At 41.9% G+C, this 21,897-nt stretch overlaps 1 protein-coding gene across 2 annotated transcripts; it reads right to left on the reverse strand.

Annotated features, from left to right (window-relative positions):
* Positions 1 to 6,168: 6,168 nt before the first annotated feature.
* LOC115623103 lies at positions 6,169 to 7,324 on the reverse strand. Of its 2 annotated transcripts, none has more exons than XM_030517309.1 (3): positions 7,258 to 7,324; positions 7,008 to 7,131; positions 6,169 to 6,946 (listed from the first exon to the last, which is right to left on the reverse strand). In XM_030517309.1, the coding sequence occupies exon 3, from the start codon at positions 6,930 to 6,932 to the stop codon at positions 6,489 to 6,491; it is 444 nt and encodes a 147-aa protein (XP_030373169.1). In that variant the 5' UTR covers positions 6,933 to 6,946; positions 7,008 to 7,131; positions 7,258 to 7,324; the 3' UTR covers positions 6,169 to 6,488. The 2 variants fall into 2 exon arrangements, with proteins under 2 accessions (XP_030373169.1, XP_030373168.1); XM_030517308.1 differs by having other exon boundaries at positions 7,008 to 7,197; positions 7,258 to 7,269.
* Positions 7,325 to 21,897: the final 14,573 nt, after the last annotated feature.

The raw sequence follows: 21,897 nt of genomic DNA on the forward strand, positions 1-21,897 counted from the left end.
AATTTCTTTCGTCTAATCAACAAAACACTTCAATTGCAGGTCTCCCATAAAAGGAATTTAGAGGAATACAATTTACTTTATCTTGTTTCTTTAAATCCTGTTGTGGTTTTTCAAGCTCGTTTAAATAAGTATTTGTCACACCACTGCACTGGAAATAAATAATAAATTTTTATGCAACATAAGCAAACAAGTTTCTTTATACATATCGAGCTGATAAGAATATTTATATGCGCTCTATTATTTTTTTGATTTGTTGGCAATAAATACATAAATAAATAATAATAAATAATTGGCAGATTTTTCTCCGAGTGCCGCCGCTCGATTATCATGCACTTTCGTTTAATGGAGGCGACCAAACGACGGCCCACATAAATCGTGTACTTGCCGCATGTAGCTTTCAATTTGTGACAAGTCGGGGCAGGCGCAGCAGAGCGAACAAGGCAACAAACACAACGCCTGGCTTGTAAGACAAAACGCTCCAGACCAAGAAACCAAGCAACCAAGCAACCAGGCAGCCAACAGCAGATGATGCCAAATGGCCAAATGGAGTGGCCGGGCTCTCTAGTGGAAGAGGCTGCCGCGTGCGTGGGTGCGAGGCGACGTGCCATGTCAGACACCCACTCTGCCACGCTCTCCCCCCTGCCTCAGACTACTACCACTATCTAGTGTCTGGCTGCAAGTTGCCTTCAATGGCCTACAGTTGGTTGCAGTTGCAGTTGCCTCGTCTGCCCCGCTTACGCAAAATGTTTCAATTAAGGCAAACAGCTTGGGCACCGGAAGTGCGCGCGCTTGCGTTGGCCCCAAGAGATATTGAGATATTGATGCGCGGCACGCAAATCTGGCAGCCATGAACCTCGGATGCTGCATCTTCAGCAACAGCCGCAGCTCCAGGTTCAGCTGCCAAGCCGCGGGTTGCCGCTCAGTTTTATGTTAAGTTCTGCAACTTCTGACTATTCGCATTGGAGCCGCTCCGGCTTCTGCTCCGACTCCGACTGCGGCTGCGGCTCCCGTGATTGATTTATGAGTGGGGCGCCATTGCAGCCTTGACTTGGCTACCGCTGCTAATTGAGTTATTAACTGGGTTTGATAATGAGCCCCGCCAGTTGTAAATGTAGCACTGTGTCTCGAAATCGCTGGGAAGCTAAAGCTTCTCGCTTCTCTCACCACTGTCAGTCAGTCAGTCAGCCAGTCAGTCAGCCAGTGCCGGCGCTATGACGTCGACTGACGACTGAGTAGCCGACTATATGATGCTGTCGCTGTATATGGCTAAAACGCGCCATTAATTGCGACGCTAGTCGCTTTAATATTTATTGTCAATTATTGTTATTTAATTGTCAATTATTAAAAATTGACGTCGCCTCAGAAAATTGCCCGTGTGATACGCGGCGTATGCGCATTGCGCAAATAGCGACGACATGGAAGCTGCAAGTCTTTGGCGCAGAGCTGCGGATTAAGTGTGAAATGGGCCCGATATAGGTAAGCCAATTCTCCTTCTCATACTTGTAGCAATAAAAGGGCTTAATTGCACACCATTTCCATAAATGAATTACTTGTATTTTCGGATTGGAAGTGGCGAACATAAAGTGGAAATCAATGGAACAGCAGGAAGGTGTGAGTAATAGTAGCCGGTGAATTAAAGCATCGAGATGTACAAAGATTGTAGAAAACTGTTAACGTTTAAGAGAGAAAATAATAACTAGGGCGTAGTGTTGGAATTAGTTAGACAGACTAAGGAACAATAAAGAATGACAACGTATGATAAAATATTGGTCGTATTTCGCGAACCTTTTCTAATCGCTAGTGGAGGGTGGCTTAGAGAGGAGAAATATACATATATACATATATATTTTTGTACGTCTTGAAAGCCAGCTCTTTCAGGCATCTTTTATTTATTGGTTCGTAAAAATATAATCTTATAATCTTAGGCCCATATAACAAGTAAACTAAAGGCACATATCAAGCATTCTCTAATCAAACCGACCAAATCAAATCACAAAATGATTTCTTACCATTTCAACGATTCCTCTTTATTGATAACAATACGAGTATTTATATAAGTATCAGGCAAATATAATAAACTATATCGCATCTGTGTGTATAGTATTTACAGTAGTGGAAACAGTGGCAGCCACTTCTTCTCACCTCTTGCCTGCCACTGTGCGGCTCAAGGCTGCCGCAAGTTTCGCACGCACTTTGGGCGCATCTTCACAGTGCTGCCGTAAATAAATTAACGCATTACGGCAACGGCGCATGCGTATCGTTGAATGATTTCTGCTTCTTTCTTTTATTATTATTTTGCTGTTTTTGGTGGTAGCAGGGCTACAAACATAATCAATTACCCTATGAGTTCACGCAGCTGGCTGGGCATTTATGGCGTAATCAAGAGGAGGCACCATGGGAATAAATGGAACGCCAGCAGCCCCAAAAGTAGCAGCTGCAGGTGCCAAGTGGCTGCCACTTTGATTTTTATTGAACAGCACCGTATGCTGATATAGACTTGTACGAGTATAGAGTCGAGCCAATCAACTTCAGCTCAAACTCTCACTCTATATGATTTGTTGACAAAAGGTGTGCGGCACGATCAAGGTTGCGACATGAGGGGCCGGACAAGCTCCACTGACCGTTGCGTCGCTGATGATGAGCTGATGAACGGGCGTCATCTCCTTCATCGTCATCGTCGTAGTCATCGTCGCTTGTTACGAGCTGCTGGAATCGAAATTTCATTATTTATAGCCCCCCAGTCGACAGAGATTTCGAGCAACGAGTGGCAGCTGGCTAAGCCGCCACGCCACTAGCAGACTCGGATCGGTAATTGCAAATGCGCTAAACAAATTGCAATTGCCGGATCGTTGCAAGTGGCTCGACAGACTCCACTCGACTCGACTCGACTCGACTCGAATCAACGCGGCGGCTCGACTAGACTAGACCAGCCATGCTGCCAATTGTTAATTTACTTGCTGCTCGATCTAATGCGGTGGCTTTGAAGATGGGCCAGCGCCTAATGCTAGATTAATTGCACAATTAACGGGCGCCAATCGGTCGACCAAACATTTTGACAAAGTAACTTGAACGGATGTGCTGAAAAATTCAACTCATTTCTCAAGCAACTCACACACATCATGAACTGCAAAAGCTGAGTGTTGTGGTGTGGTGTGGTTGCTTAGTGGGTGTGCAACTGGCAGAATATTTGTGGAATTATTGCTGAGCAGAGGAGAGCAGAGCAGAGCAGAGCAGAGCGGAAAGCAATAAGCACGCACGTAAATCAACAGAAACAGAGCCCGAGACAAGCACATGAACAACCACATGCCAGAGCCGAAAGGACACGACGCAGTTCAGAGCCACCTGCCAGCTGCTCGTTGCTTCTAATCAAGCAAGGTGCTGGTGTAGTCCACCAGCATGCGGCTAACATACTCCTGCCTCCAACATCCTGACTCCTCCGACTCTGACTATATCCTGCTGGCAATGGTAGCCAAGAAGCCCGCGTGCTCATAAAAACCAAATGAATGTGTGACAGCAACTGCAGCAAGTGAGCCGGGCTGCCCAAAAAACTTTACGACAACACGCCACACAAATTGGATGCGCTCCTCTTTATACCCTGCACTTCAACGCCGAGAAGGGTATATACATTTCTACTTCAGTTGCAAGTAACAAAAGACTTGCTTGCATTTAATTATAGGCGATATTAATATAAATTTAATAAAGATATCCGTAAATTGTAATAACAGAGAAGCTAACGAAGAGATATTGTTGGAAGACACCCTTAAACGGTCCTATCAAAATTAAAGCAAGAATTTGTTGGGATAATATTAAAACATGGTTGGAAAACTAGCTCAACATGCCAGTAAATTAAAGAGAGTCCAGCGCCACACTCACTTGCCCAAAATAGCGGAAAATCATTTGTTCTTGGAGATGAAGGCATAATTGTGATCCAAGTGTGTTACTAAAGATTCTCAGTACCCCAACATACGATTGAAAATAATCCAATCCAAGACATTGGTTGAGGCTCACACTCAGATTCAAGTGTCACATAGGTTGTTGTTAAGTCTTGAGATGATCTTAGAGATGATAATAATATCATATTAGTCAACATACTTCTAAAATAAATTCAAACTTGCTTTTACAAACATCGTAAAAAGCCTCTTTTGATTAATTCAAGTACTCTTGTGGGTGGTTGATGGCATTAGCGGGATCCACAGTACGATTAATGATGCTTTGGTACCATCAAGCGATTACTTTGCAATAACTAGATATCAAGTGAAATAAAAATGTAGAAACTGAATAATTTGACAGATTATTACGCTTGCGAGGGAGTCATTAAAAAGAGAATTCTTTATTCGCACTCTGTTTAAGTAAAATTAAGAAATGTTGGAGCAATAATTAGAAACGAAACATTTCTATGTGACAACACTGAATAATTGTTCAAAAATATAATAACAATTAATATACATACATATGTATATTATATGCTATCCAGCATTCGTATAGCATATCTGCTAGTCGAGGGCACTTAACTATGGGCCTGTTTCCTTTTTTTTGCGACTACGGCCAAAGTGTTTGGCGTGTTTTATGAGCCGCATGGCATAGATGAGGACGACGATGACGATGACCTGGTAGGTTGACTGCTGGCTCCTCATGCTGATGCTCATGGTGATGTGACAAAGGCGCTGGCTGCGTTCATTTGCATGCCACATAAATTTGGCCAAATGAAATGCAATTTTGCATTTTTCAGCTTTCAGCGTTTAGCTTTGAAACGCCAACGCCGCACATTTGGCCCAATGGCCAATGGCCAATAAAAACGAGTGCCAGCGACGAGCAACAACTGCCGGCTATCAGTTGGATAATCAGTCAGCATTTTCGAGGGAAATTAAATAAAAATTCTGTCAAAGACTTGTAGGAGGTCGTATCCGAACCGCCAAACCGCCAAACCATCGAAACATCGAACCGCCGCCGCCAACTGATTGCAATCTTCTAATGCGCTGCGCTCCGTTTGGCGTCGTCGTAATTGAGGGTCCGATTGGAATCGGTCACAGTCACAGTTTATAGTTCTATATACAAATACTATACACATATAAGTTGGTGCTCATTTCACCCGCAAGCTTGTGGCTGTGGCTGTGGCTGCGACTGCGGCTGCAAGTTTGTAAATCACTTGTGGCGGCCACATTTTCCCACACACGCCTCTCACCCATCCTGTTAGTGCAACACACGCACTTGCACATTAACCGCATTGCGACATTTTCTAAATCGAAGGCATGCCAAACGGCCCCAAGACTGCAAAGACAAACCGCAAGACTATAAAGATTTTTAATATGCAATCGTTCAGATAAGCAACTCGAGGGCGAGGGCGCGGGCGTGCCGCGGCTCGACGTCTCAGCGGTTGCTGAGCAATCGCGCAGCTGCCGGCGCATTAATTACAGGCGAGTGAACTTGTGGCAGGAGCAGTCAGACACAAACCTGCTCGGCCAGTTGCCGACCCGGGCCTGGGCTGGGTTCCAAGCACCCGCATAGGCTGCTCCATTCATAGAACCATCAGCATTGGCTCATCGTTAAATTCATAGCCGCCTGCCTGCCTGTCATTTGTCGTTAACAACCGCAAGTTTGTGTTCAAATTGAAGCTTGGCATCTGCCGAACGAAAAAAAACATAACTAAATAGAATATACAAGTAGATGCAAAATGGAATAAATAAAGGACAATTAAGGAGAGGCACTGTCAAGGGGAGGGAATCAGCCATTAATGAATTAAGGCTTACGAATATCATGAAGCTCTATACTTGTACATAACTCAGATTCCAGATTTGCTGAAGATATTTTCATAATCAAAAAAGTAACAATACTATGAGAGATTTATGGTTGAGAATAAACAACTATTACACATACTTGTATATCTTTAAAAGAAGACAAAATGCAATGTTTTATATTTTAAACAAATAAATACCGTATTAACTTATTTTCACACATTCAAATTATGCGAAAGAAAGACACTTAGATGAATTTAGATGTCAACACGACTAGCTTCGTCATCTGATATCGACGAAGAAATATTTGCATATAGCACATCTTAGTGTTACCCATGGAAGAACGATTCCACGCTCTACAGGATACACAAACTAAGTCTAACAAATTGTGCCGAAAACAAGGCAGCGAGTTTTAAATACTTTAAACACTTGTTCATTACAATGGGGATGATTACAATTTTTATTACGTTCAGGTTTGTGTTTTGTTTCTCTGCTCAGAATATTTAAATATTACTGCATTACATCTATGCGTCTCTCAAACTTACTGTAAAGTACGTGTTAAGTACGTGGATAGTTGATGGATATCTCTGATACTGAATATCCATCATCCGGTGTCTGTTAAAGCTAAACTTTTCAAATCTTCGGGAACACTTAGGTGTTATGTAGGTGTATGTTTTGTTACTACGAATGCATAATTCTGTGTGTTTTAAAGGGACATCTGAATTCGCAAAATGTCCCCCACCTAAAGAACACTCTTTAGGAAGTGGAACTGGACACTTCTGGATCAGAAATAACCAGCGTATCTCCTAAATTTTGACGACGACGAGCTGCATTTCCTCTATTGTTCATTGGATCCCCAGTACCGCCAGCGGGTCCCTGGGCATCGGCAGTTTCTTCATCGCTTTCCTCGTCAGAAGCCTCTACAGGAGCGAAAAAATCAAAGTCATTGTTTATCTCCTTAAATAGACGGAGAGATGTAAGCGTGATTTGAAGAAAGCCTTCTAGGCGCGGCTTCCTCTCCGCAGGAGACATATTCTTCAAAAGGGTCCATGTACGCCTGTAGTTGTAGATTATTTGCCGAACAACCTCGTTCCGCTCACGGTCCGAGGCCAAATTTTCGCGGCGGGACACACCCAAATTCGGAGAATTGGAGCCGCGGGGACGAACTCGTGAGCTGCGTGGAGTACGATTCTCGGACATCTTGAAACTTTTCTCTAAGAACAAATAGCAACTTAGCCAAAATCTATGAAAGACAAAACTTTAGCGTAGTCTTACGTGCACCGTTGATGTCGTTAACCAAATAGTTCCAGCACCAGCCAGTTATCGGTATTTTCGATCAGTGTACCACAGAAGCAGCTAGAATAGGCTTAACTTAAATTTCGGTATCCCTACAAGCTCTCTATATGAGAATACAATATTAAAGAACTTAACTTTCACCAAGACTTTTGATATTCTGTAGGAAATACTAGAAACTGAAAGCTTAGAGGTAACTCTTCAGTTAACGTTTTAGGAATATGTAGCTCACCTTTATTTTGGCTAACCTATATCTCTATTCAAAATTAGCCTCTGCACTGAACAATCTGTTTTGACAAATAAAGCGAGGATATATTGACTTTAAGTTATCAAGCAATTCTAAAAAGTACAAAAAAATATGTAAAGGCAGCACTGGTAAAATAATTGACTTAATCGAAATGGGGAAAGTACGGTAAGTACGTAAGTGTTGCGTCACTGCTAGCGACAATCGATAAAGTATATCACAATGAATGTTGATTATAATAACAATGGGGTATTCCTGCAACGCATAACTTCTCTAAGCGAGACACCTGTAATTGTGGTTGGCAAATAATACAGATTTCCAACGAGACAGGGGTGTTAATAAATATGAATGTAATGTGCTTAGAATTCCAGACTTGCTTAAAAAGACTGGCTTTAAAATTTAATTTTAATTAAATCAGTAAGTGTAGCAGACAAATTTTTAAATGATATTCTTAGTAAGTTTCAAAAGAAACTTTCAAATCGAAAGTGCTCGTACTTCATTATAAATAATTTTTGATTTTTAGTTTCTTTAGTTTACTTATGTCTTTATGTAAGTAGTATGATAAAGATAAAGAAAAGCTGATTGGCTAATAAGGCAGGGCAGAAATACCCAATACGTAAGTTATCTTCATCGCCAAGTTGAACGGGCTTTTAAGCAGAAAAGTTTATATGAATTTGTTATGCAGAAATCAAAAACTGAAATAAAATTTGAGCTTGTGCTGTTCTGGATTCTGTGGAACTGTTGTAATTTCGTGTATATTTTTAATTTGGCAGACGATATTTGCAGTTTATACAATTTATACTGCATTCAAGGGAATTTTACAAGACAGTTTTACAGACATACATACATATGTATGTGAATAAGCTTTTTCCAAAATGCTCACCCAATAATTCTCTAGAATTGTGCTCAAGACCATAATTCCTTAAACATATTCCGTATTACCTTGAAGCTCAGTTTGGAGGCGCGTTGACAGACAGACAGACAGGCAGCTTGATGCCTGATGGTTGGATGGAATAGAAATAGAAAGAAGGGTGCTCCATCCAGCTTCTTCGCTGGAAAATTCAATTGCCTGCCGTCACATAAATACATACATATGTACTTGTATGTATGTATGAACATACGTTCGTAGGGAGATCTGGAGATGATGTGGACAACGCGTTGCAAATAAATTATGATTGGATTGCTGCCCCATGCGGAATGCATGCCCCGGCCATTTTCATAGTGCTCGCACGATTGCTCGCCACCGATAAGCATATTGACTGACGACCAGTCCGGTGGAATCGATGTGGCAGCAGCAGCAGCAGCGATTGACGTGCCAAAGTGGCAAGAGCAATTTGTAATAGGTGAACGTGTTGTTTGCGCCTGTTGACAAAATTGTACAGAGGCTCTTATTTGTTTTTTGCTTAATTAATAGACAGTCGGGTACTCGCAGCAGCCATGAACATGCCACAGTCGCTTGCATATGATCAATACTTGATAGTTATCATGAGTGGTGCGGCGTTTATGGCTCTGTGCTCGGAGCGGTGGCTGTGGTTATGGTTACGTGTTGACAATTTTTGCCATATGTGCACAGCAGCCTGCGGCACACATATTTGGACCAATAAGAACAATAATGGCAACAAGAGCAACAACAACAGCAAAAATGCTCGCATTTGTGGCCTTCGCTGCTGCCTTGGAGTGCATAAATCAACGGCAACTGAAACTGCAGCTGCAGCAATCGCCGCCACAGCCACAGCCGCAGCCGTAGCCCCACAATTTGCAAAACTCTGAAAACTCTTGTCAATTGCGGGTGTTGGCCGTATTGTGCCAGCCATTTCCATTTCACAGCCAACGGGTTTCAGCGCCCAATTGTTGCCAAACGACCTTAGCAAATATGCGGCTTTGCCCGCCAACTGGTTTCGCTTCTACGACTATTATGAAAAATTGCTAAAGTTGTGACACAAATTTATAGCGCGACGTGTAATCAAAGGCTGGCAAACAGAGACACTCAGATGGAGCACGGGTTGGGGGAGGGAGTCTGGAAATCAATTGATTTAAAGCTAAGGTCGTGGCAATTGTTTTGTCGCCGTGTCGTGCCGACGCGTCGTGTGTGGGTGTAGCAGCGAACTTTTCAGTTGGAGCAACTTTTCCAACAGCACCTGTGCGCATGCGCATGCGCAGACCGCAGCTGCAAGATGCTCGACTGCAGCTGGAGCTGTGGTTGTGCTTGTTGTGGCTCACTCGCTTATTGTGGCTGTTGCCTTCGGCTAATGCGCATGCAAATTTGTGATTAAGGTCAGCTGGCAGCATCATCAACTATTATTCTCGGCGAGTTCAAGTCAAGTATGCAGAGTGCGGCTTGTGGGTGCCCAGACTAGACGTGGCAGTGTTTGCCACACAAAACAACGACTTGGAACGCACAACCACAGCCAGAGGCATGGCAAGTGCATTAATTCTTGTGTACGCCGGAGCCCAAATACCCTTGCAAAAGTACATCATCCTTTTACATAACTGCATACACAGAGACAGAAAGAGAGCTTTTTAAACAGATAAGTTAATGCCAAACAGCCGATTGGTAGATATCATACACCTATTGTAGTCTTAATAAATTACAAATCCAATTATATGTTGAATAATTATATATACATACTATATCTGAACAAGCATCTAATGCCATCTTAGATCGTCCTACTCCTATGAGACCAGATCTGTCGCGACTTCTTCTGTTCTTTCCAAAAATAACGCCCAAGCCAACATACATACATATATGTATGTATAACGACTGACATTTGGAACACATTTGTTTTTATTTGTGACAAGTTTTCTTTTTTAAAATGCATATTCGGGGCTCTTCTCTCAGTACTCCTTCTTGAGCTGCTCCAGTGGACTTTAATCTCCCGAGATGCCACATACATCAAGGGTATCCTCATTATCACTCTCTGCTGATAGTGGCTCGTGTTTGATGGCTATAGCACGTAGTGCTTGGTTGAAGTCATCATCGTCGCTCCCATTGCTGTTGTTGGAGAGCGGTTCGTGTTTTACGAACGCTTGTCTGGTAGACTTCTTTTTGGAGCAGAACTCCGACTTGTATTCCAAGAAATCCTTGTCCAATTTGGCAATGTCGAGATCCAGTTTGCGCGAGCGCGCTCTAATTGGTTCTGCCACATCAGGTGGCAAGAAAGCACACGAGATGCGATTAAACTCCTGATGCATCTTCAAGTCTACGACATTATGCTCCACCCAGCGCTCGTTGTCCGTGAACCAAGACTGTTTTATGAATGGCCGTGGTCTTGCCGATGAGGACTTACGTTTGGAACGCCTCGGACGCTTCCGCGGGGGACCACCACGAGGACTATGCACTTCTGTTGGCCACATTAATGGTTTTTTTTATCTTCAATGTACGAGCTTGTTGAATAAAATCGAAATATGGCGACAGTACTTAGAAATGGCGTCTTTGTCATACACCATCTGCTTTGAGAAGGGCTACCTAAGCCGTCGATATATCGATTATTATTTAAAGCTGCCACGATTTTGGTACAGTTCCTGAACTGCCAACTCAGATGACAATGACAGTCTTCTGCTGTGATTTTCATACCAGATTTGATTTTCAACAATCATCTAATCACATAGGCAGTTTGAAAACCAAAATTCGACAGATTTTAGTTGGAAACTATTTTTTTTCGATATAAGAAATTGAAAGAGGTAAGATAAAGCTAGATCTAACGAACATTCGTCTATCCGTCTCTTAGCCTTTTGATTTTAATTCCTCACGCGATGACATCGTAACACTGCAGCCCTGCACGGCACAAATTAAGATTTTCACATCGATCACACATACATATGTACATACATATGTATGTATGTACATAAATTGTTGACAAAGTAAGTCTAAATAAAACCATCAATCTTCACTCAGTTGGATGCTCAGCTATGGCAAAGAATCGCATTCCATCGATGTCAAAAGGTAAGAGCATAATTCGGCCCCCTCCCCGTTCGGCGAGTCCCCTCTCCAAGCGGGAACGCTCCTTGGAACAGGGCATTAAAGATATTATGGTGCAGTACAAGCAGATTGGAATAATCTGCGCAGAGCTCCCAGCCTCACAGACGAACTCATTATTGGCGCGTCGGCGCAAACTGGCGGTTGCCATAGCCCAGTTGGAGCACGAATTGGAGCAGTACCAGTTGAAATATTGCTTTAGGACTAAGGTCTACAAAAAGTCTAAGAAATACAACAAAAAAGCAAGTTCCGAAACTATTGAAGATGTGCCAATGGACCTATCATTAAAATCAAGAGTCACAGCCCCACCCTCAAAGAGCTCATCAAAGAGCTATTGTGGGCCTGTGAGGGAGGAACCACAATCTTCAGATGTGTATAGATTTTCGCAGGAAGAAATTTCTAGCACCTCGTCTGAAGAGACGTTGGATCAATATTAATTATTTATATTATTGCATTTGTAAATACAATTTAACATTTATTTTAAGTGCATGCAAGTATCAAATATTTATTTGTTTCAAAACAAAATAAACTGCAATCTATTTATTTCAGATAAAGCTACATGCTATACACCACCTGATACTATAGAACATCTAACGCTTACATAGTTGTACCACCAAAAATACACACTCTGGTACATCTGCAATGTATGTGTGCGTATGGATCTAAATCTTTATATTGCTCATCTCCCATCGAGCTGAGGGGCACATCCTGGGAATGGCGAATCACTTTCTGGATAACATAGCGGAAAGAGCAGATAAACAGATGTCCAAAAAACGGCCTTCTTTATCGTGTTTAATACAAGATACATTTTCGAACTAATCTATAAAGAAATCACTCTAATTGCACCAAGCTGTGGAACAGGACGACTCACCCACTAACTAATAAAAAGATAACACCCAATGGTTCAAGTAGATTAGTGCGATTATTTCTTTAGAGGAGAGCGACTCTTCCCTTTTAATGGCTTCATTGACACAGGCACCGGTTGATTCTTTTTCGTTTTCTTCTCCAGGTGACTTTTTTTTATTTTTTTTTTACTTTTTATTTTTATTTATAAAGCGGTACTTTATCTGAAGAATTGCTGCTGCTACTATGATGCAATTTGGACCAGTTGGTTCCTTTTATCCATCGAAAATGACGACTCCAACCCTTAAATCTTAAAAGCGTACACTGTCCCCCTAAAGCTTTAGGTTCAATCGCCATCTTCCTGGTTTCAAATGATAAATGATGTAGCTGACATTTTTATTAGTTTAAGTTTGGCACTTTAGTTCAATTTAATAAATTTAAACAGCCAAGATTCGTTTGACCTGAAGGAAGGTATCACCTACCTTACATTATATAACCATCAACTGTATTATCAAATTTTAAAATGTAAAAAATAAAAAATTGGCTTGGATTTCCACCACTAGTTTCATGTTAATAATTTAATAAAGTTCTGGAGAAGGTTTTCGTGGTGTTGATAGAGTAATGGAAGTTCGACTTCCTTCACGTTGTACTTATTTTAATTATTTATTTGTAATTGTTTTGATTTTTATAGCCGTTAAAAAGCGATTGAGTACGCCCCGCAACGACTTCATCTTTTTGTTTGAACATTAAGTATTCAATTATCAAACTCATGACGAATCGATGCGTGGTGATGTAAAAAACGACACTACATTTGGCGAACATTGCGAAAGAATTGCAAATTATTTGCAAACACCTTTTGCGGCAGCAACTCAGCACACAGGTGTGTGGTCAGGGCCGAAGGCGACCATTAAAAAGGACACTAAACGATCGGTCAGTCCCGGTTAATTATAAAGCCGATTACTAGCGACTGCGTTTATGCGTTCGTCTAATGAAAGCAGCTAACTGGGGCCCCCAAGAAAATACAGCTTCCGTTCCCAGGCGGCTACAAAAGCGCCACGGGCGCACTTCCGGCATTAAAATGTGTGTCATAAAAGAGCAGCCGGCTGGTCTGTAGTGATGGTTAAAGGCGTTCAAATTTAGTTTTTGCATAAGTACTAGCCACATGCATATAAATGTACTTGTATTGTGTGTGTGACTTGCATGCGTGTATGTGGCTGTGGGTCTCTGATTTTTTTCTCTTTGCACTTCAAACTGGAGGCCATAATCACTATACGAGTATGCCCGGGCCAAGCAAAATTACGGACGACGACACGCACGCAATCAAGCGGCAAATCAACAATTTTCCATAGCCAAAGAGGCAACGGTTTGTGCGGGTGATTGACGCTCTTTGCATGCAGCAATAATAGCAATAGTAACAGCAACAATAACAACAACAGCAGGCAGTCACTTTTAAGTGGTCGTAACCGCAACGTAAAAACTGGCAAATAGCCCCTCGGGCAAAACTTTCAACAGCAAAAGAGCCAAACAACTAAACAAGCAAACGGGCAAACGGGCAGACGGGCAGCAGCGAACAGGCAAACAGGTGAAATGTTTGCTGCAAATCAATGGTTTTGGCCTTTCTAACGGCACATGCCCTGAGCCAACAGCCTGCCTGCCCATCCCCCTCACCCCACTAGCCAGCCAGTTACACAGCTCAACAGCCCCACTGTGTCAATATGCGTGCAACAAGTTTGGATTATTTTTTATTTTGGCAGCTCGGCGAGTTGGTGCGGGTGCAGCACAGTGTGAAACGACTCTTTTTTAAAGTTATTCACAAAAGATGGATCAGAAAGGATTATAACTATAAAAACTTGTTTGACGGTCCAATTTTGGTTGTTTAGTTTCTTTATGTCTGTCAGTAAATAGGAAGGGGACTGCCAAGAACTAAATGTTGTTTTTGAGTACGACTTTCTAATATAGTTCTAAAATAATATTACCTGGAAATTGCCAACAGAAGTGTGCTACTGTATTTGAAGACATATTACGGAAATTGGAAGGCGATTGCTGTTCAATAACAACTGCTAATTGACATTGCTTTACTGCAGTAACCAAATAAAATTTCTAATATCATTGCTTCTTAGAATGTAAAAATCAAGAACTACAATAAACAAATTTTATCAAATATTTGTATTAAAACATAGTCTCAGCATTCAATTAGTGCACTAAATAAATAACTATATTCTAACCATAAGAAATGAAGTCTTAATTCAAACATGCCTCCTCTGCCTGAGGAGAAGCTGCACATTTTATTTTTTTGCCACTTTTCCGCTTTCAAAAAATGCATTAAAGTTATACTTGTATGTCAGAAACAATTAAATCTTTAGTTTATTTTATAAAAATGATTTGCTTTCCATTTTTCCACCACATGCTATCCAATGTGCCTGGGAAGCAAGTCGGAGTCGGCAGCGCTTTAAATTTATTACAACTCGATTGCTTGTACTTACCACATTTTTTTGCTGCCTGCAGATATCGATCAGGGCCTCAACTGGCTGCCAGGCCAAAAGGCCTTGCGTGAAATCGCCCACAACAACAGCAACAACAGCAACAACAACAACAGCAAGAGCAGCAGCAGCAAGATGAAGCCATGGCTGGGGCCGAGACCGCTGCTGCCCACTGCATGTAAATTAGCATATCGTGCGGGTAATCTGGTCAAAAAAATAAAGCAGGAGCTGCAGTATGTAGGTGTGCAGCTCACATGTGTATGTGTGTGTGTGTGTGTGTGTGTGTGTTTAATATCCTGCTGCTGCTGCTGCTGCTTCAGCATGGGCATGCAAGGCGTCACGCAATGTCCGAAGCAAGGTGCTCGATGTGTGGGCAGCTGGCCATTCCATGAGGCTGCCACAATGGCTGCGTACTCGTACGGTTGGGGGCTTTGGGGCTCTGCTGGCCATTGTGCGTGTTGTAATTTTAAGCGTTTAATGACATTTTATCTATAGTATAGTCTACCCGAAAAAGTGCCACTTGGCGATTGCCGGTTGCCACATTGCGCATACGCAGCATGGCAGGTTCAATGAAGTGTTTGTTATGCAACATAAAGCTGTCTGTGCTTCGGACTTTCGGTTGACATTTTTATGCAATTGGCAACGGAAATGGTGCACATTGCTTTTTATGCCATTTTAATATGCAAAAGTTTTCCGCCATGCCCTGATGGTCAACCTCTCCAACTCTCTGGAATCTAGCCGCTTCCTGTGGCAGATCCAGGCGGGCACATTGACAATCAGTGGCAGCTGATTTCCTAAACAAAGCGACGCCCCACTCCACACTCCTGTCCACTCCTGATGGCTAGAACCATTGCAACGACTGTTTCGTTATGCATGCTGCTTGCCAAAATGGCGTTCTACCAAAACTTTTTTGTAACTTTGTCCAGCGCTGTTGGTGCTGCTGCTGTTTCTGGTCAAGGAACTCGCCACATTCCTGCTGTGAGCAGCGGACTCCAAAAATTAAGTCACACCATATAAATGCATTTAATTTGGTTTTTATTGAGTTACCAAATCCAATTAGTTGCAAGTTTTGTGCATATTAAAGCCATAAAGCCACTGTTTCTCAAGTGCTTCAACTTTTGTCCACTTGCCGCACATTTGGCTAAGCACAGGCAGCTCCTTCGTCTGGCCTGAGCCCGTCTGGCTCCTGCTCCTTAATACTGGCTGCTGTTCCCAGAGCGAGTCGCTTTAGCACTGGCCGCAATATGCCATTAGGGCGCACGAACTTTGGCCCTGTTGCGACGGCAAGCATTGCGGTTATCCTTTTGCCTATCCCTTATCCCTTTTATTTGTTTTTTCTTTTCCCGTTTTCTCTGTGTGCCTGTTGTGCTTGTGAGTGTGTGTATGTGTCCTTGCGTGGCGACACGTTGGGCGCATTGTTAACTGGTTGACTTTTCTTAAACTTTTCCCCACCGTCTTTTTGTGCAACTTTTGCGGCTCCTGACGACGACGCCGACAACGACGATGGCGGCTGTGGTGGCGTCGGCGGTGGCATAAAAAATGTACACTCGTACACAAATCCCTGCACTGCAGCTGCAGCATTACGTGGTTAGCAAATTTATTATGCAGTCGGAGCAGTCGGAGGAGTCGGAGGAGTTGGAGGAGTCGGAGGAGTCGGCGAAGCTAAAGCGACAGCCGCCACAATCGTGTGTGGGCAAGTGTTTGAAACAGGAACCTGGAACTGGTAGCACTTTTGCCGCTGCTCCTACTATTACTGCTGCTGCTACTGCTGCTGCTTTATCAACTAATTGCCTTTTAACAAACAAATCGTGCAAGAAATCATATTGAACGTACGGCAATTCATTAGAAACAAAACCGCTACGCCCAACTGCACTTCGGCAATCGTTAAACAACAACGCAGCAACCACAAGAACAAATGCAGCTGAACAAAAAAATAATAAACACTTCCTCCAGTGGCTCCAGTGGCTGCCGAACAGCACATACTCTCCCTCTAAATTGTTAAGACTTGACATTTCGTTATAATAATTTGGAAATTATCTTTGTATAAAAGTCTAACAGTCTCAGGAGTTGGTTTCCTAGTTGGAAACAATTTTTATAATTGAGATGCTTAAATAAATTTAAATTCTTAAATGCTTTTACAAAGAAGATTAAAAAAATTCCGTTGGAAATCAAAAAGTGAATAGGCCTTTAACAAAATGTTTTATTCAGATATTACTGATTTTCTTTAGTATTTAATATAAATATAAATTAAATAATATATATAACCGATAACATCACGTCTCTATAATAAGAACATTTCGCCCTGACTGACTGACTGAAACTTGAAAGTTTTTAAATTTGTTTGTACTATTCGATCCATAAAGAATCCAAAGATAATTTTGTAACACTTTTGTAGTTTTGTTAAATTTTTTGTTAATGATATTTCTATTGAATCTTCCATGTTCCATTGTTTGATTTGAAACGGTTTTTGGTGATGTAAATTATTTCAATACGCTGATTTCGATTAACTACTGGATTATAAAATTCTTATTAAATAGAGAAATATATTTGAAATACTTAGAATGATATCTAGAGAAATACAATATGTGTTTTTTAGAATACGCTTATTTCAATACGCTGATTTCGATTAACTACTGGATTATAATACTCTTATTAAATAGAGAAATATATTTGAAATACTTATAATGATGTCTAGAGAAATATAATATGCTTCTTATACAAGTAAAACGTAATTTAGAAATTGCTTTGCTTTTACAGATAAACAAGCAGTCGCTATAACATTAACTAAACATCATATCAACTCTTTTGATTTTCTCTTCATCAACTGTGGAAAACTTTCAAATGCCTTCCCTTAACAAATGACGGACTTTGTAATAAAGTAGCTATACTCTGCTGGAGAGTGTGCAGACCCTTAAACAAAGCACAGTCATGGTCGAGGAGGCGCAGAGACGAGGATAAAGTGCACTGAGTAAGTTGGAGCGCACTTGCTTAAAAATTCTATTTCTTAAACGTGCTCCAGCGCGTTTGGTGTCGTCATCATCCTTTCTCTGCTGCTGCTGCTGATGCTGTAACTTCTGCCTTGGACTCGTCTCAACTCGACTCGACTCGACTCGACTAGACTCGAGTTCGACTTGGAGTCGACTGCACTCGCCTGGCTCTTGGCTACGGCCATGCCCCCTTCTGAGCTGTCTTGGCTGCTGCCGTTGTGCAAATTTAAGTGTTTTGTACGTGCGCCAACAGCAATTGGCAAATTCAAAGGCGTGTTAGCATGCCATCAGCAAGCAAAAGCAAGCAGGCTAGTCCATAGCCACAGTCAGCCACCCAGGAGGGTGTTTGCGGGCGAATTATCCTTTCAATTTGACTTGGCATATGTGTTTTGTGTGCATTCTCTGTGTAGTGTGTGCTGTGTGTGTCGAACCATGTGTGTGTGTGTGTGTGTGTCGAACCATGTGTGTGTGTGTGTGTGTGTGTGTGTGTAGCAAAATGGCAAAATCGCATTTTAAATTTCAAATGTCTTGAGATTTCTTATGCCAGAGCTACTCGCATGGAGAAGCAGCAGCAGCAGCAGGGAGTGTTGCCAATTCGCATGTCCTTTTGCGCTCTCTACTGGCGTGTTTGTGTGTGTGACGTATTCTCAGTTCCGTTATTCTTTTTTGGTATGCAGCCTGTGTATATTTTGCTTCGAATCGCAATTGATTTATATTGAAATGCCCTGCCGACACTGTCTTAGCCATTTCCTGCCTGCGGCCGCTCCTTGGGGTCAGCCCATTGCCTTCACTGCGTCCTATTTCGGTTAGACAGCGGAAGTCAAATCAATTGCTGACTGCTGATGTGGGTCGACAATGGGCAGATGTGCTGATGTGCCAGTGTCGGGGCGGTGCTCTCTACCAGCTCTCCTCTATTAGCCAACCCGATCATTTAGCCAGTGGACTGGCAGGCATTTGGGAGCAACGCACACAAACATTTCAATGCCACAAAGTGCGGCAAACGAGTTATACAAGTACTAACCAGCAACCAACTCAACTGCCTCTAATGATGATGATATTATGTAGGTGCCGCCAGTAAGCCCAATGATTAAATATTGCATTATTAATGTCGTGCCCGGCCAGGGGCGACTGCGCAGTCTGCCATTTGATTCATAATTAGTTGACTGGGCGCCGACAGGCCGCTCTTGCCACTTGACTAAATGCTTTATTGCGTTTCCGCTTTTGTAGGCATTGCCTTTTCCTAACTGTAAGTGCAACTGCAACTGCAACTGGGACTCTGCAACCAGTACCGTTGACAATGCGCCCTGCAGCCAAATGCAACAAACGCACTGACCAAGAATTTCCATTTAGCATTTTAAGTACACAGTGAGAAATAATGTCAAGAGCTTCTTCTGTGTTTCATAAACTTGTAAAGTATAGGAAATTTGGGTTATAGGCAGCTAAAAAATCGTCCCGCATTATGTGAGAGATCCTCCAAAAACATTTTCTTATTTAATTTTGTGTGAAAAATGAGCGATTCTTCTATTTTTTTTATTATTTATAATACAACGTTTTGTTTCAGTATTTTATGATTTTATTGGTTAGTTTTAATACGTTCTTTCATTACAGTTATTTAAATATCTATATTGAATCTTAACTTTTTAAGTGTGTATTAAATGATCAGGAATTATTTTGTTCAGTTGTGTAAATAATTTGCTGGTACTTTAGTTAATACGAATAACTCTACTAAAAGATAGTTTTTCTTCTACAAAAACTTCTGAAGGATCTACTTTTCAAGTTCAATTGTTGTAAATTTATTTATGTTTTCTTTCTGGCTTGTTCAAAACAATGAAGTGTAGATTTCTTAAGAGTTGCAGGATTATGTTTGCTGTACGCTTATTTAAGTCCTCAATTTTCAAATGGCATAATCATACAGCATTATCATTAGTCTTTTAAATGAACGAAATACCAACTGTTTAATAACAATTGTATATATAATTTTGTCTCTGATATTCACAATTCAAAGTGGCATGCCTTTCAACTTTTTACACGTCTCGAAAACCAAATGTTTGGCCCTCATTTCTTTGCATTTCTTTGCATTTCTGATTTGCAGTGCAATCATTTGCTGTTGTCTATTTTTATTTTTATCCGCACGCACTTGATGAATGCTGTTGGAGCATGGACTGTGGCCGTGGGGCTGCAGTGGTTGTTGGCATCAAATGGCGCAAATTGATACCTAAAACTAATGGACACGCAATGGCAGTGGAGTCGATGCGATGCCGCTGAGAAATTGGTGTTCATAACTCATGACTTGGCATGGCAGGCGGTGGGGGTCCTCCAGCTCCTGCTCCCTACCTCCCGGCTCTGCCTCCTCTCTCGACTCACTGGTCGTGGTGTGTGCCACAAGCCTATAGTTAGTTATGCGGAATTATGCGGTGGAACACCTTCGCTGCCATTGCCACAATCGCCCGATGTCCGTATATGGTGGGCTGTAAACTGAGCTGAGCTGAGCAGAGCAGAGCGGAGCAGGCATGCCTATTATTTTAAATTTAATTGAAACATTTTTAGCTCAGATCGGACGACAACACATTCGATTGAAGGGAAGTGTCGGCGATTGGTTCGAAGTCTTTTGCATGTTGGCCCGCGATTCCGATTCCAATTCCGATTCCAATTCCTATACCGACTGATGTAGCAGTTCCATGTTCAGCTGCTTGTCGCCTGTCACATTGACAGACGTTGCGTCGTCGTCGTCGCTGTGTTGTTGTTGTTGTTGATGCTCTTGTTGTTGTTGTTCTTTTGGACTTCTTTTGGGTTGGATGAGTGGCCGAGTGGCTGACTGGCTGACTGGCTGGCTGACTGACAAAGTACAACGCAGACGCGTCTGCATGTTTGTTTAATTTTTTACTTAATTAAATTTGAATTTTTAATTTGCACTCGCACCAACAACAACAACTGCAATCAACTACACATAAATGTGCCAGCCATATGAGCTATGTGCCGGGCCATTGCCATGATGTGCGTCATGTTGCTTAGCATTGAAAATGATGCACAAGTTGTTGCACTTTTTGCTGTTGTCTGCTGTTGTTGTTGCTTGTTGTTTGTTGCAGCTTGCTGCGTTGGTGTTTCGACTGCGGTTGAGGTTGAGGCTGAGGCTGAGACCAACGGCTGGCAGGCAATGAAGGCACTGAAGGCACTGCAGGCCTGTCTGCAGTTGTCTTCATGCACTTGCAACGATTGGAACACTCCCACCCAGAGATGGGGCTTGCACTTGGACGCGTCGCGGCATAAGATTTATCACATTGTTCCACAGATTGTCTGCAGATTTATACATATATGCACATACTCGTACATATAAATGCATCGCACCCGCGCCTACAACTCCAACACCAACACCAACAGCAAAAGAAAAAGAAAACTACGAGTACATAGAATCCAAATGATTCGTTCAGTGCGTGCACACGGGTTGTGCTCTAAGTTTATTAGACTTACATAAAATAGAATGATTAACTTGATCATCACAGCGCACTTTATATATTAATATAATTAAAGATCAGGAAGATCGCGATTTGATAACATTGCCAAAGATTGCAAAATTGAACTCTGATCAAGACGAAGCATTGTACTGATAAGGGATCATTTGACCTTAAAAGCAATACGAACATACGACTTTATAATGAGAATTAACTCTTAAAAAAGGCTCCTACTTATGTTTAAAATAAAATTCAGAATAGTTCATAATTTGGTGCATTGATTAGCGATGAAGAAAAGAGAACTTATTGCTCATGATAACTAAAATAAAGGAAGTATTTCATTCAGAATGAATATCAGCTTTAACCTAATGACCATTAACCATGATTAGCGATAGTGATTACAATAATTGCCAGTCACTGATGAGGGATCAGTAAAAAGATCATCAGGAAGAACTTAATCATTGGTTTGGAACTCAAATTAGGAAAACACAACGATAACCCTAGAGCTATCACAATTTATGGCACAGCCCTCGCAAGTGCATGCCAGACATGATCTGAAGTCTGTTGAACTTTTTTGCCAGATCCAGATCCCAGGCAAGTGCAGCAAACTATTTGCAATGTCTGCGTTCGCAATTTCCAATGTAATGAGCTTGATATGCATTTTCCGAAATCGCACCAAGCAGATGTCGTCGGCATCATCGTCTGAATCTGCCAGAGAGCTGAGGACTAGGCCCAGTGTCGCCAGCGCCGCATGGGTCTCCCTATATCTCCATCGGCCTGGACTGTCGCCTGTCGCCTGTCGCTTGTGGGGGAGTTCTGCCTGCAGTTGCTGGCATGCGTTTTCCTTGTTGCATGTCAAATTGCATTAGACTTGAATTTTCTAAGAAACTTTG

This window comes from Scaptodrosophila lebanonensis, unplaced genomic scaffold (genome assembly GCF_003285725.1).
Source record: "Scaptodrosophila lebanonensis strain 11010-0011.00,11010-0021.00 unplaced genomic scaffold, SlebRS2 tig00000043-arrow-pilon, whole genome shotgun sequence".
Classification (NCBI taxonomy): domain Eukaryota; kingdom Metazoa; phylum Arthropoda; class Insecta; order Diptera; family Drosophilidae; genus Scaptodrosophila; species Scaptodrosophila lebanonensis.

What these genes read in the sequence shown, in the direction of transcription:
- LOC115623103 (XM_030517309.1), bottom strand. Translation starts at nt 6,932, where the DNA reads ATGTCCGAGAATCGTACTCCACGCAGCTCACGAGTTCGTCCCCGCGGC.